This window comes from Triturus cristatus, chromosome 6, assembly GCF_964204655.1.
Source record: "Triturus cristatus chromosome 6, aTriCri1.1, whole genome shotgun sequence".
Classification (NCBI taxonomy): Eukaryota; Metazoa; Chordata; class Amphibia; order Caudata; family Salamandridae; genus Triturus; species Triturus cristatus.
Genome location: NC_140589.1, coordinates 1222902397 through 1222917674, shown reverse-complemented (window position 1 = coordinate 1222917674; position 15278 = coordinate 1222902397). Strand labels below are relative to the sequence as shown.

General features: G+C 51.8%; 1 protein-coding gene across 2 annotated transcripts in view; it reads left to right on the top strand.

Annotated features, from left to right (window-relative positions):
* The window catches only part of REV3L (REV3 like, DNA directed polymerase zeta catalytic subunit), a 1079635-nt gene that overhangs the window by 953005 nt on the left and 111352 nt on the right, over window positions 1-15278 (top strand). For both annotated transcript variants that reach the window (XM_085612140.1, XM_085612139.1), the window contains exons 26-28: window positions 13073-13182; window positions 13981-14095; window positions 14642-14779. In XM_085612140.1, the coding sequence (XP_085468266.1) occupies window positions 13073-13182; window positions 13981-14095; window positions 14642-14779 (363 nt within the window). The remainder of the gene's footprint in view (window positions 1-13072; window positions 13183-13980; window positions 14096-14641; window positions 14780-15278) is intronic.

Sequence of the window (15278 nt, the reverse complement as noted above, 5' to 3'; positions counted from 1 at the left end):
TGCAGGTGACTTTACCACTGATGCCTCACTTGTTGGATGGGAGCACACCTGAACGACATGACGGTTCAGAGTGCCTGAATACAAGAACAGAAAGTGTTACATCAACTTTCTAGAGCTGACAGCTGTCCAATTGGTTCTCAGTGAGTTTTAAAGTCATTCAAAAATAAAAACAGTTTAACTGAGGACAGACAGCATGACCACGATGTATTATATTCAGAAAGAATGCGTGACTCGTCCTAGCATCAGCATTGGCCCCTAGCATTGGACCACTTGCAATCTGAGTCAGCTCTTAGCAGAGAATGTACTAGGGGTGGACAATGACATTGTGGATCAGCTAAGCAGGACACTTCAGCAAGTCTACGAATGGGAGCTAAATCCCCAAGTACATCAACATTACTTCCAGAAATGGTGGCCCTTCAGTCTATCTGTTTGTCACTGCCGAAAAGACAACATGTATAAGCTGCACCCGCAGGTAACCACAATCAATGGGCACTGTACTGTAGATGTATTGGTCAGGGATATTTATTTACACTTTTCTTCCACTGCCTCTGGTGCCCTATGTAGATAGGAAGCTCAGATAGATATCCATGACTCTCGTTTTAAAAGCACCAACGTGGGAAAATGTCAGTCCACACACACAAGAAGCTGCTCATCTCAGTTGGTCGTCTAACACAGAATCAGGGTAAACAAAGACATCCAAAAGTCAAATAAATTTAACAAATGATTTGGCACTTGAGGTCTTAGAGTTTGGGTACCTCAAATTGAGGCATGTAAGCCCACCCACCGCATGTGCATGTTATGCAGAGAGATGGAAACCTTTTGTTCATTACTGTATAATCAAGCAGAACCCCTAAAAACATAATCCGGCGTAACCATACTCATCCATTCGACACAACTTTGCTGTAGGAGCTGGTTACACACAGGACAGGCAACACACATCTTTGTTGGAAATTTCAGTCATCAAGGCTTTCATAGAGCGACTTAAAAGATAATATCTTCAAGGACACCAAACCACAATCCCCACATGGGACTTCAATATCATGCTCACTAGGTTCAGAGGACCTCCCTTTGAGCCACTGCACTCTTGTGAAATACAGTACCTTTTCAGGAAGGTAGCATTCCTTGTGGCATTTACTTCTTTAAGAAGAGAGAGTGAGTAACAGGCATTAATGGCCGAATTGTCATTCTGTGAGGTACACAGAGATATAGTTTTCCGGAGGCCAAATCAACATTTCCTACCCAAAATGGGTTTCCCTTTTTCACATGAACCATATTTTTGACTTGACAGTTTTTTCCTCAAGTCGTGATACTGTGGCAGAAAGGGCATTACATTAGATGTTAAGAAAGCTCTATGGTTTTACATTGACAAAACGAAATCCATTCGCATGACAAAGCAACTGTTTGCTGCATTCACAAAACCCCACATGGGAAGTCCAGTTTTCAAGTTGGGCCTTGCAATATGGATAATTAAATGCATTCAAGCATACTATGCTAAGGCAAAAGGAACTCTGCATTATGTTTGTAGAGCTCATTCTACTAGTAAACAAGCATTGGCATAGCCAATAGGTCTCACCTTTGGGACCTTATAAGGGTTTAGTTATCCAGCACAATATCCTTGGTGCAACAACATCAAGTGTTGTATGGTTAAACACTTATAAGGTCCCAAAGGTGAGACCTATTGGCTATGCCAATGCTTGTTTTAAAGTGAGTGGCTTGTGCCGGTATGCCACTGTGAGGTAGAGATGCTGCAAGTGCTTTTACAGGAGCCCCTGTGACATTGCGCCTCTTCAAAATGTATCTTGGGTCTGGTGTAATACTTCTAGCCCCTATTCCTGTCTTCTCACACTCAATGCATCCTTAAATGTCCCATGTACAGCTGGGGTTGACACTCCTATTACCCCTGCCCTCCAGTGACACTTTGCCTGTCACGGGTGGTGGTGGTGGTGGTGGTGGTGGTGTTGGTGGTGGTGTTGGTGTTGGTGGACGTGATGGTGGACGTGGTGGTTGACGTGGTGGACGTGGTGGTTGACGTGGTGGTGGTGGTGATGGACGTGGTGGTGGAAGTGGTGGGGGTGGTGGGGGTGGTGGACGTGGTGGGGGTGGTGGACGTGGTGGTGGTGGACGTGGTGGTGGTGGACGTGGTGGTGGTGGACGTGGTGGTGGTGGACGTGGTGGTGGACATGGTGGTGGTGGTTGTGGACGTGGTGGATGTGGTGGTGGACATGGTGGTGGTAGACATGGTGGTGGTGGCCTTGGTGGTGGCCTTGGTGGTGGACGTGGTGGTGGTGGTGGGTGTGGTGGTGGTGGATGTGGACGTGGTGGTGGTGGACATGGTGGTGGGCGTGGTGGTTGTGGAGGTGTTGGTGGTGGTGGACGTGGTAGTGGTGGTGGTGGACATGGTGGTTGTGGACTCGGTGGTGGTGGTGGCCTTGGTGGTGAATATGGTGGTGGTGGTGGTGGGTGTGGTGGTGGTGGTGGTGGTGGACGTGGTGGTGGTGGTGGACATGGTGGTGGTGGCCTTGGTGGTGGACATGGTGGTGGTGGCCTTGGTGGTGGACGTGGTGGTGGTGGTAGATGTAGACGTGGTGGTGGTGGGCGTGGTGTTGGTGGGCGTGGTGTTGGTGGGCATGGTGGTTGTGGACGTGCTGGTGGACATGGTGGTGGTGACGTGGTGGTGGTGGTGGTGGACGTGGTGTTGGTGGACGTGGTGTTGGTGGACGTGGTGTTGGTGGACGTGGTGTTGGTGGACGTGGTGTTGGTGGACGTGGTGTTGGAGGACGTGGTGGTGGATGACTTGGTGGTGGATGACTTGGTGGTGGTGGACTTGGTAGTGGTGGACGTGGTAGTGGTGGACCTGGTGGTGGTGGTGGACATGGTGGTGGATGTAGTGGTGGTGGACGTGGTGGTGGACATGGTGGTGGACATGGTGTTGGTGGTGGACGTGGTGGTGGAGGTGATGGTGATGGTGGTGGTGGTGGTGGACGTGGTGGTGGTGGTGGTGGACGTGGTGGTGGTGGACGTGGTGGTGGAGAATCATTATAACCACAGATGCTTTAGTTTTAATAATTGTGCCATGTCTAGGGAGAGAAAGCACAACACCCTGCAAATCTTAATTTTGCTAGCTTTTTGAAAACGCTGGGTTCTTTTAGTTTCCAAGTATTCGTTTTCTTAGCTCATGCATGTTTAGTTGGGAGTCTTTTGTATTTGTGTTTCTCTACCACGTCAATGTGCTGTTGCCATTTTTAAATCTGTCAAGTGTGCCTTTCCTTTGAAATGTGCTCTTGAGCATTTCTGTCAAATGCCAGGTACTTGTTCTTTGAGGATGTGGAAGTTTAGCGCACATTAATGGATCGCATTATGCTCACATTCAATTGTCCTTTTTTGCCAAATGCCAGCTTTCGCAATAGCTCTTATCACAATTATTCATACTCAGCAACATAAGACATTGATCTGAAAGAGACACGTTAGTGATAGATTCCTTACCTTAGAAAATCCCCAGGTGTCAGGCTGGATCTGGAAAGTTTTCGCTAGCAGTACCTCTGTGCGTCAGTAGGTGGCGTTGTGCAGCTCCGCGACCGTCGCTGGCGTTGTATGCGCCGAGATGACGTCACGGAGACTACTTGGGCGCCACCCATGCGCGCTGACGTCAGTTCTTTCTTTTTCCGCGCCAGTAATCGCAGATCCGGTTAGAGCACGTACCTTAGCCACTTTTTTTTTTTTTTTTTTTTTTTTTAAATTTTTATTGAACAATAATTCGGTTACACGCACGGGCCTACAACCACCAGGGCCGGCCGCTAGGTACAGAATGAAATATACATTTATCATGGCTGCAGTCAAGTCCCGGGGCGCAGCCCCGTAGTGGCTCCGGATAGTTCTAAAGGAACAGGAGACTTAAGTCCAACAGACACAAAAACTAAAAGAAAAACAAAAGGCGAGGCATAAGGGCAAACAGTGCGGATCAGGCTTCCTCCGGGGAACTCCAGTGCAGACCATTAAGCAGCCGGCAAAAGGAAGGAGTACCGGGAGGCTGGGGACGGGGGGGGGGGTCAAGGGAGATGAACGTCCATATGTAGTTATTCCAAAAGGTGCCAGGAACCATCAGGGGTCAGGGGGACATGGCGATATTGGTGTCCACCGGGGGGGGCGTACAGATACCCCCGCGATACGCATTCCATTGCCCCCAGATTCTACCCCATGCCCCCGGCTTACCACGGGCCACATACACAGTCTTCTCCCTGAACATACACCAGTCCATATTCTCCTTCCATACTGACACGGTGGGCGGCCGTTGGGCGCCCCAAAGCTGCGCTATATCTCTCTTGGCAATCATGTTCCCTAGGGCCGCCCACCGAGTCTGAGCCGCGCTGTAATCATTGGGCTCCCACACATTCAGGACACAGCGACGCACCTCCGGCAGCAGCACAACCCCAGTGACCTGTCCCATAACCATATGGACCCGGCGCCAGTAGTCCGCCACCTCGCGGCACTCCCACAGGATATGGAGAAAGGTGGCACTGAGCCCACAACCCCGCTTACAGAGCCCGTCGTCGGAAAATCCCATCGAGACCAAGCGAGGACCCGTCACATACACCCGGTGAAGAATCTTGAGCTGTACCAACCGGAGACGGGCCGGAATGGCGACCTCCTTGGGGGACGACAGTGCAGACTGCCAGTCCTCGTCATCCAATTCCACCCCGTCCCCCGTCCAAGCCTCCCGGAGGCGCACAAAGAGGTCAGCCCGATGATTAATCAGTTTTTTATAAGTTAAAGAAATAGTACTGTCAGGGACATGTCCGTCAAGTATGCGGTCCTCGAGGGGCGAGGAAACCGGGATCTTGGTCCCCTCCCCAAAGACCGAGAGCAGGGCGTGTCGAACCTGGGCATAGCGGAAGAACTCCCTGTCCGTAAGCTCGTATTCGGCCTGGAGCACCGCGAAAGTCTTAACCGTGCCCTTATGCCACAGGTCTCCCACTTTGCTGATACCAATCGTATCCCACTGGTCAAACCCCTTCGTAGTCCAGAGGCTGCCCAGGCGGTCGGAGGCAAACAAAGGAGTAGCACATGTTAGTCGCTCACTCCAGCCCGTGGCCGCAGTGGCAGCCCTCCAGGTCCGCACCGCAATCTTAGTAGGACCCGTAAGGGTCCGGCCAGCCGAGCGGGAGTAAAGTGCCCTGTTATAGTTCCCGCCGGGAAGCAGGAACTTGTCCATCTCATACGCCGGATTCAAGCCAGGCGCATACGTGGCATGGTTAATGGCCGCTAGCTGCGAGGCCCAATAGTACCTGCGAATGTCAGGAAGCGCGATGCCCCCGTCGTACCAGGGGAGAGTAAGCTTAGCAAGAGCAATACGCGCCCGCCCGTCCCACACCAGTCTCCTCTGCAGGCTCTCCACCTCCCGAAAGTAGGCCACTGGGATAACGTCGAAGGAGTTCTGGAGTGCATAGAGGAACCTGGGAAGGGACATCATTTTGAACAGCGCGGCCCGACCCAGCGGGGACAGGGGCAGCCTGCACCACCGGGCCGTGTCCTCCCGCAATCGCCGGAGTGGACGCAGGAGATTCTGCTCATAGCGAGCCACCGGGTCCAGCGAAACGTATATCCCCAGGTACTTAAAGCCGCTCAGAGATATTTGGATCGGAAGCCGAGGCGGCAGGAGAGGAGGACCACCAGAGATAGGATAGACGCAGGATTTAGACCAATTGATCGTGAGACCCGAATTGTACCCAAAGGAAGTCAGAACATCAAAGAGGACGTTGAGCGACTGCCGCGGTGAGGTGAGATACAGGAGAATATCGTCCGCATACAGCGAGACCCGATCTTCGAAGCCCGGGGCCCACCGGATCCCCCTAAGCGAGGGCTCCCAGCGGAGCCAAGCAGCGAGTGGCTCCAGGGCGAGAGCAAAGAGCAAAGGGGACAACGGGCACCCCTGCCTCGTGCCCCTGCCGAGGGCAAAGGGCCGAGAGACCCGCCCATTCACCACCACCTGAGCCATGGGTCCCGTGTAAAGAAGCTTCACCCAGCCAATAAATCCTTCCCCAAAGCCAAATTTAGCCAAGACAGCCCAGAGGAATGGCCACTCGATGGTGTCAAAAGCCATCGTGGCATCCAAAGAAACCAGCACGGCCGGTTCGGAGAGGAGCTCCGCCCTGGCCAGGGCGCCGTGAAGACGCCGCAAGTTAAGAGCGGTGTTGCGATGCGGGATGAAGCCGCATTGGTCCGGATGAATAAGATCGCACACGACGCTCAACAAACGATTGGCAAGGACTTTCGCCAGAATTTTAGGCTCTGCATTTAGCAGTGAAATAGGCCGGTAAGAAGTACAACGGTCTCGCGGCTTGCCCTCCTTGGGGATCACGACTATCGTAGCCAAACGCTGGTCAGCCGGAAGGGAACCCGCCGCAAGAGACTCACGGAACATGCGACTGAGGAAGGGCGCAAGCTTATCAGGGCGCAATTTATATAGCTCAATGGGCAGACCGTTGGGACCCATAGCCTTGCCCGAGCGAAGGGAGCGGATCGCGGTCGCTATTTCATCCGCCGACAAGGGGGCGTCCAGCCGCTCACGGTCCTCAACGGACAGGCCGGGCAAGGCAATATCCCTCAGTAGAAGGCGAGAGTCGTCCTCATCTCTGTCAGTCACTGGGGAGTACACAGCCCGGAGGTGGTCGGCGAAACAGTCCACCATCTCATCCGGCTCAGTCACACACACACCATCCGCAGCACGCAACTCCGGGACCACACGATTCACTCTCTCCTTTTTGTCCAGCCACGCAATCAACTTTCCCGCCTTGTCCCCGGCGTCGTACAGTCGACCCTGCTGCTCCCTATACATAGTTTTGGCCGCGTCAGTGACCAGGGACCTATATTCAAACTGTTTCAGGCTAAGGGCATGGAGCCCGTCCGGAGTGACATTCGCCTCCAAGGCCGACTCCAGCCCCGAGATGTCAGTCTCCAGCCTCACCACTGCCTCACTCTTGACCTTCTTAGCCACCACTATCTGGGAGAGGGCGTGTCCGCGGATCACGGTTTTAAAGGCTTCCCACAGGGACATTGCAGACGACACCGACCCCTCGTTATCAAGGAAGTATTGGTCCATAGCCTTAACCAGGCTGTCGCGAGTCGTAGGGTCTCGCAGGTACCATGGGTTAATGGGAGCGATCCGCCCTGCAGACCGCGACCCGGTGTCAAAAAGAAGCCACAGCGGAGAATGGTCGGAGATACCCCGCGCCAGGTGCCTGACCTCTCTAATCCGACCAGTCTGCGCCGCGGGCATAAGGAAGTAGTCTAGCCTAGAGAGACTCCCATGCGCCCCCGAGTGAAAGGTGAACTGACATTGGGTCGGATACCTTAGCCACTTTTTGACTATCTTTTTGAGACTTTTTGTCTCCTGTAAGTTTGAGTCTACTTTGGTGCGGTAGGGATGCCTGGTTTCAAGTCTTGTGGGGCTTGCCGTCGCAATATGTTGGTGGCAGACCCTCACGACGTCTGTCTCTACTGCCTGGAGCTCGACCACGACTCCCGGGCCTGTATGGACTGTTTAGCCATGGTCCCGAAGACCTTGAGGGAGCGAGGCCGGAAGCTGTTTGAGGTCTGGCACTCGTCCCCGCGCCCTTCTCCAGAGAACGCTTGCGGGACCGCCATCATCGCTCCTCGGGCCCCAAGTCTTCACCCTCGGATTCGTGTACGAGATGACACAAAAAGAAGTCGAAGAAGCGTTCTTGCTCTCCGACGTCCCCCCGTCGATCCCCGGATGCTGACGAGGGGAACAGGGGCTCTGCCCCTGCGGCTCCTTCGGAGCCCGGGAGTCCCGCGGCCTACCCACCTTACCCGGGTCTGTCGGCGTCTCCCGCATAGGTGCAACAATTTCTTGCTACCATTGACCGTCTGTTTAGGCCCCGGGTTCCCGCCCCCGCGTTCCCGTGTCCGGATCCTGTCGGGCCATCGGCGCCGGCGGCGGCTCCGGCGCCACAGAATCCTGCGCCACTGGCTCCTGCCACGGTGCTACAAGGTCCCGCGCTGCTGGCTCCGGCCCCAGCGCCAGCGCCTCCCTCGGCTCCGCCTCCGGCGCCGCAGTGGATACCATTTGTTCCGCCCCTGCCCAGGTTCTCGGACACTTTTGTTCCTACCTGGGATCCGCATTGGGACACGGCGCCGGCTCGGCCCAGTCCGGCGCCGTTTGCTCCCTCTCCGGTCCCTGCCACCACAGTCTGTCCCACATACGGTGGAGGGGGAGGACGACTGGGAGGAGTCTGAGGACCCTCATGCTCGTCAGTGTGACTCTGAGCAGGACTGGGCGGACGAGTTATAGTAGGCGGGCGGCCATGTTCTCTCCTCTGACCCGGGGTTTGCCTCTCCTCCGCCCACCTTGGAGGAGGGCGCTTCGTACACGATGGTGCTCCGTCGGGCCACGGAGGTCCTCCACCTTGATCTCCCGGCGGTGGCTCTGAAGACTAATCTCCTCACTGAGGTGCTTCAGACGGCATCCACTTCGTCGGAGCCTCTGCTGCCATTTAACGACGCCCTCACTAACGTCTTACTAGGCACTTGGTCGCGGCCTGCCACAGGGGCCCCGGTGGATAAGAATGTTGCCAGGCGTCATCGCCTGGCGCCGGGTGACCCTGCCTTTCTGACCAATCATCCTACGTCCAAGAGCCTGGTCATCCAGGCTTCGGCGTCCCAGAGTGCCTTTCCCACGGCTCCACCGGATAAGGACTCTAAGAAGCTGGAGCAGTTTGGCAAAAGGTTGTTCTCTTTGGCCAGCTTAGGGCTGCGGTCGGTGAATACCGCATGCCTCTTGGGCTGCTATTCCGACGCAGTGTGGGATGCTGTTGCACAGGTGTTGCCTCAGTGTCCTGAGGAGGCCCAAGCCTTGCTGTCTCAGGCTGTTGCCAAGGGTAAAGATGCGGCTAAGTTCGCCATTCGGTGTGGTTTAGACACCGCGGACTCACTAGGTATAGCTATTTCTACGACTGTGGCGCTTCGTCGCCACGCCTGGTTGAGATCTACCGGGTTCTCGCCAGATGTGCAAAGCTCACTCATGGACATGCCCTTTGATGGCACCCCCCTGTTTGGCGACAAGGCCGACAGTGCGCTGGAGCGTTTTAAGGACTCGCGGGATGTGGCAAAGTCCTTAAGTCTTTCCACGAAAAGCTTGGCCACTCCTGGTTTTCGTTCCTTTTTTGGCCACGGCAGGGGTGCCCAGGCACGTTTCTTCAGCAAGCCTGTGCAGAACCAGCCTCAGTGCGGCCGGGGACACTGCTTCTGCAGGGGCGGGTCTGGGACTCAGCGTGGGGGTCAGTCCACCTCCGCTGCTTCTACCTCCAAACCTTCCTAATTCGAGCTTTGTGGAGCACCCCACGCCGGTGGGTGGCAGGCTCCACCATCACCTCCCCCCACTGGCACTCTATCACATCAGACAAGTGGGTGTTGCAGATCATCCACAAGGGTTACTCAATTCCCTTTCAGTCCACCCCTCCAGCCATGCCACCTCGGTACCACCGCATGTCGGGCGAACACTTGGTAACCCCCCAGCAGGAGGTTACGACTCTCTTGGCCAAGGGGGCCAACAAGCGCGTTCCTGGGCCGGAAGTAGGGAGTGGTTGTTATTCCCACTACTTTCTGGTCCCCAAGAAGGACAACGGGGGCCTGCGTCCCATCTTGGACCTCCGGAACGTCAATCGCTTCCTCCAGAAGGAGTAGTTCAAAATGCTGACTCTGGCTTAGGTCTTGGCTGCCCTCGACCCTGGAGACTGGATGGTAGCGTTGGACTTGCAGGACGCATATTTTCACATCCCCGTCCTGCCGGCCCACCGGCGTTACCTGCGCTTCACAGTAGGCCCGGAGCATTTTCAGTTTGCCGTGCTCCCCTTCGGCCTTACCAGCGCCCCTCGGGTGTTCACGAAAGTGATGGCGGTGGTCGCAGCTCATCTGCGCAGGTTAGGGGTGTCAGTCTTTCCCTACCTCGACGACTGGTTGTTGAAGCCGGGCTCGCCCCCGGCAGTTGTCTCCCACCTTCAGACTACAGCCGACCTCCTGCATTTGCTGTGGTTCTCCATCAGAATTTGCACCTGAGTCCCTCTCAGAAGCTTCCCTTCATCGGAGCGGTTCTGGATTCGACGCGGTTTCGGGTTTATCCTCCCGAGTAGCGAGTCCGGGATATTCAGGCTCTGATTCAGATCTTTCAGCCTCTATCCCGAGTTTTAGTCAGGATGACCCTCCGGCTCCTGGGCCTGATGGCCTCCTGCATCGTGCTTGTGCAACATGCTAGATGGCATATGCAAGCTCTGCAGTGGGACCTGAAGTTCCAGTGGGCGCACAGCATCAGGGCAATCTGTCCGATCATGTCCAGATCTCGTAGGGCACTGCACGACAATTGCAGTGGTGGCTCACGAATCGCGATTGGGTCAATGGCAGATCCCTCTCCCTTCCCCAACCAGAGCACACAGTGGTGACAGATGCGTCCCTCCTGGGATGGGGAGGCCACTTGGGCGACGCGGCGATCAGAGGTCTCTGGCGGAGTCCCGGCTCCATATCAACCTTTTGGAGCTTCGGGCGATCCGACTTGCACTGAAGCCATTCCTTCCCTTTGTCCAGGGAAGTGTGATGCAGGTGTTCACGGACAACACCACGGCCATGTGGTATTGCAACAAACAGGGCGGGGTGGGGTCGTGGGCCCTATGTCAGGAGGCTCTGCGCCTCTGGACGTTGCTGGAACATCAAGGCATTACCTTGGTGGTTCAACACCTGGCAGGTTCTCTGAACGCCAGGGCGGACGATCTCAGCTGTTGTGCATGATGGATTACGAATGGCGTCTTCACTCGGAGGTGGCGCAAGGTCTCTTTCAGCAGTGGGGAGAGCCTTGGTTAGATCTATTAGCCACCGAACAGAACGCGCAGTGTCGTCAGTTCTGCGTGTTGGAATTTCCAAGGCGGCACTCGCTCGGCGGCACTCGCTCGGCGACACTTCATCACGAGTGGAGCTGCGGTCTGTTGTACGCCTTTCCGCCTATACCACTTCTGCCCAGAGTGCTGAAGAAGATTTGGCGCGACCGGGCCCAAGTCATCCTTGTGGCTCCGGATTGGACACGAAGATACTGGTATCCCGTCTGCCTCTTTGGGAGGATCTACTGTCGCAGCAGCAGGGGATGGTCTTCCACCCGAACCTGTCCAGCCTCCGCCTCCATGCGTGGAGATTGAGCGGCGACAGTTGACAGCTTTCGATCTTCCTCCCGAAGTCTGTGATGTCATTCTGGCAGCCAGGTGTCCCTCCACTAAGACTGTATACGCCTGCTGGTGGAACAAGTTTGTGGCATGGTGCACAGCAAAGTCTGTGGATCCCCTTTCTGCCCCTCTTTCTGAGGTCCTTCTGTTCCTACTATCCTTGGCCCAGCAGGGCGTTGCTCTGGGCACTATCAAAGGTTATCTTTCTGCCATCTCCGCCTTTCTAAGGCTTCCAGAATAGCCTTCTCTATTTAAGTCCCCGGTTGTTAACCATTTCCTGAAAGGCATTACACACACGTTTCCTCCCGTACCCTTCATAATGCCACAATGGGTCTTAAATCTTGTCCTGACCTATCTGATGATCGCTCCTTTTGAGCCCCTTCATACCTGTCCTTTACGTCTTCTTACTCTCAAGACGGCTTTCCTGGTAGCTATCACCTCTGCCAGGAGAATGAGTGAGCTCCAGGCTCTTTCTTCTAAACCTCCTTTCCTTCCTGTTCATCCGGACAACGTGGTTTTACGGACCCATCCTTCTTTTTTGCCAAAGCTTGTCACCCCCTTCCACATTGGGCAGACCACTTTGCCCACCTTCTTTCAGCCTCCGCACCCTTCGAAAGAGGAAGAGAGGCTCCACCGTTTGGACCCAAAACGTGCGCTCTTGTACTATCTGAAGCGCACACAGCAGTTCCGGGTGGATGACCAGCTCTTTGTTGGCTACATGGGCGCCAAGAAAGGTCGGGCCATGCACAAACGAACCATCTCTCGTTGGGTCGTTCTGTGCATCAAAGCGTGTTATTCGTTGGCTAAGAAGGAGACTCCTGTGGGTCTACGTGCCCATTCTACCAGGGCAACAGCAGCCACTACTGCCTTGGGACGCGGCGTTCCCTTGCAGGTTATTTGTCAGGCAACTACGTGGGCCATTGCTGCACACGTTTACCAAGCATTACTGCCTTGACGGTCAAGTCCGGAGGGACGGCTTCTTTGACCGTTCTGTTCTCCGTGACTTTCTGGAGTAATCTGTTTGCAGACCCACCACCGGGTTTGGTATTGCTGGGGTATCTATTCTAAGGTAAGGAATCTGTCTCTTTCAGATGCACAAGTTACTACAACGTATCTGTAAGAGACATTAGTTAGTGATAGATTCCTTACCGCCCCACCCATCCTCCCCGTTCTGCGTACTGATTCTAGGGTTACGGTCATCCCTTTCAGGGCCCTAGTTTACTGGCACCAGTGGTCAGTATCTTGCATGGCTCTGCGTTCCTGGCGTGGAAAGTTGTGTACAGAACGGACGTCGGCGCACATGGGTGGCGCTTAAGTAGTCTCTGTGACGTCATCTCGTCGCATACGACGCCAGCAACGGACGTGGAGCCGCACGACGCCACCTACTGACGCGCAGGGGTACTGCTAGCAAAAACTTTCCCGATCCAGCCTGAAGCCTGGGGATATTCTAAGGTAAGGAATCTATCACTAACTAATGTCTCTTACAGATATATCGTTACACAAGTAGTAACTTGTGCTTCAGGCAATTAAGAAGGGAAGTATAGAGCAACAAGCATACATCATGTAGGTAAAATAAGAGTTCACTGATCTACACTTTCACCGGTGGTACCCAATAATTGATTGCCTACCCAATGCTCCAATATCCAGTATCCTTATTTTAATGGTTCTTTCTTGGGTTATTCATCCTCACCAGTTAAAAATGGAACCAGTATTGTCATGGGCTAGTAGCGACAGGATAAAAAACTTATACACATCAATGTTCAGATATCAGTAGATTAAAATAAGTGCAATGAACAGTATATATGTGCCCATTAGAATGGCACAGCTTGGTAAATGGGCATTTTTCTTTCCAGATCGGTGACAGTATTGTCCACAAAGCTCGAGAGACACTGGAGCGAGCCATAAAATTGGTGAATGAAACGAAGAAGTGGGGTGCTCGGGTTGTTTATGGCGATACTGACAGGTATTATAATTTCATCTATTTAAATCAGTTTAAAAATCAAGGGCTCACATTATCCGTTTATGTACTGGTTTAGGTAAGATTGAATCTCGTTTTGGTTTCAGCTTTATTTTATTTTCTTAAACCTGGCAGTAATGTATTGCTCATGGATTATGTCAGCCAAAGACAGGAAATAGTTGTAACTGTCTGTATGAAGGAACACGATTGTGAGACCTGGTTTCCAGAAAATGTGATTCACTTGCTTGGGGATGTGTGTGGACTAACAAGGAGGTTGGGGGACACGCTTGTTCACTAAATTGATATTCATTTTGACCTGATATCAGGACTGGCAAAGGAACATTTGTAGACTTGCTTTCACTGTGTCTTGTTAAAAGGTAAGACCAGAATTTCTCTATTGGCATATATAGGCAAAATATTAATTGGACACATGAGAAGGGAATTGAGCAACTGAGATATCAGAATGGAACTGTGATAGTCAACTGCAAAAATGTGCATTCATTTAAAAAACATTGAACGATTGTTACTTTAATTTTGGAGGATGGTTGTCCAATGTGTAAATCGAGAGAAACGAGAACCAATATGCAATTTGAGTTTAAGATTAAAAGAGACATGAGCTTGTATCAGTGTTGAATCAGTTGTCTTTCATTGACAGGAATCAATAAATGAAAAGTTAAGAACATATGCTAAGGCCCCAAGAAATGTACAGTAGTGCCTTTGTTTCTTAGCTTTACTATTGCTTTTCATTTGTGCTTTCTTGCATTCAGTTATTTTATTTTTAACTCCTGCTTAATCTCTTTTTAGCATGTTTGTTCTGTTAAAAGGAGCTACCAAAGAGCAGTCTTTTAAGATTGGTCAGGAGATTGCAGATGCTGTAACTGCTACCAACCCTAAACCTGTCAAACTCAAGTTTGAGAAGGTAAGATAACAAAGGCTTTTTTTAACAGTATATAAAATATAGTTATGAAGAGCAAAATGTAGTGTAGTCTCTGACATCACCATAAAAGTTCTGCCACCATGTCCTGGGGGACATGTTCCTTGACAAACCTCTATTTCTAAAATTAGAAAACAGATAAACTGTAGACTAACTCAAGTGCTCATTGATCGATCTTATACAAGTGTCTCTGCAGCATCCTATTATTTTGTATGTGTTTTAGGTATTCTCTGCCATATAGAAATACTTTGTGAAAAGTTCTGATTTTCCATACACTTTGATTTGTAATGCGGTCAGAATTCAAGTTGGGAAAGCCTATCAAGCTAGGGAAACAGTGTCTAGCAAGAAAATGTTTGTGAATGGGTTTTACATTGTGTGAAATGTTTTAATGTATTTGATTTTCCAGATAAACAAGCATACATCTATTTTGATAAAAAAAACTTCTATGTATTAAATAAGCATAGACGACAGAGTGGGAATTATACAGCTTATAAAATGTATTTGCATTGTTTCCCTTCTCTACCAATGCAGGTTTATTTGCCATGTGTCTTGCAAACCAAGAAGAGGTATGTGGGTTATATGTATGAAACCCTGGATCAAAAGGACCCAGTATTTGATGCAAAGGGAATAGAGACTGTTCGAAGAGATGCTTGTCCTGCTGTTGGCAAGGTAAAAGAGCATTTGCATATTCTACAAATCAATCAGTCATGGTATTTAAATAGTGTGTGTGTTTAGTCTTCTAATGTCACAGGAAATATGTTGTATATCATTAAACTGTCGTTTTCGGAAGTGTGCCTCAATAGAAGCCAGGAAACCGGACACTGACCCATTTAAAACACAAGATAAGATGTACTCTATTTTGAGCTTTGTTCAAATAAATGCTATATGGTGTAAGATTTAATTTGCTTATAGAATTGCATGCTTGCATACTTCTGCTATATAGAAATTGGTCTGAAAAGTGCTTTGTAATTAAAGTTTTAAAACGTGTCTCTTGACAATGGGCATGTGCTTCTTCAGGTCTTCCAGATTGTTGATCTGGGCACCAGCCTTCTTCAGTGTCTGCACCATATTTGTATTTTCTTTTTTGTCTACCATTGAGTTGGTGGCAGGTGTGTAGAAGCTTCACTTGGGATCAAGGCGAATACCAGACCTCTGTGCCGGAGCGTGT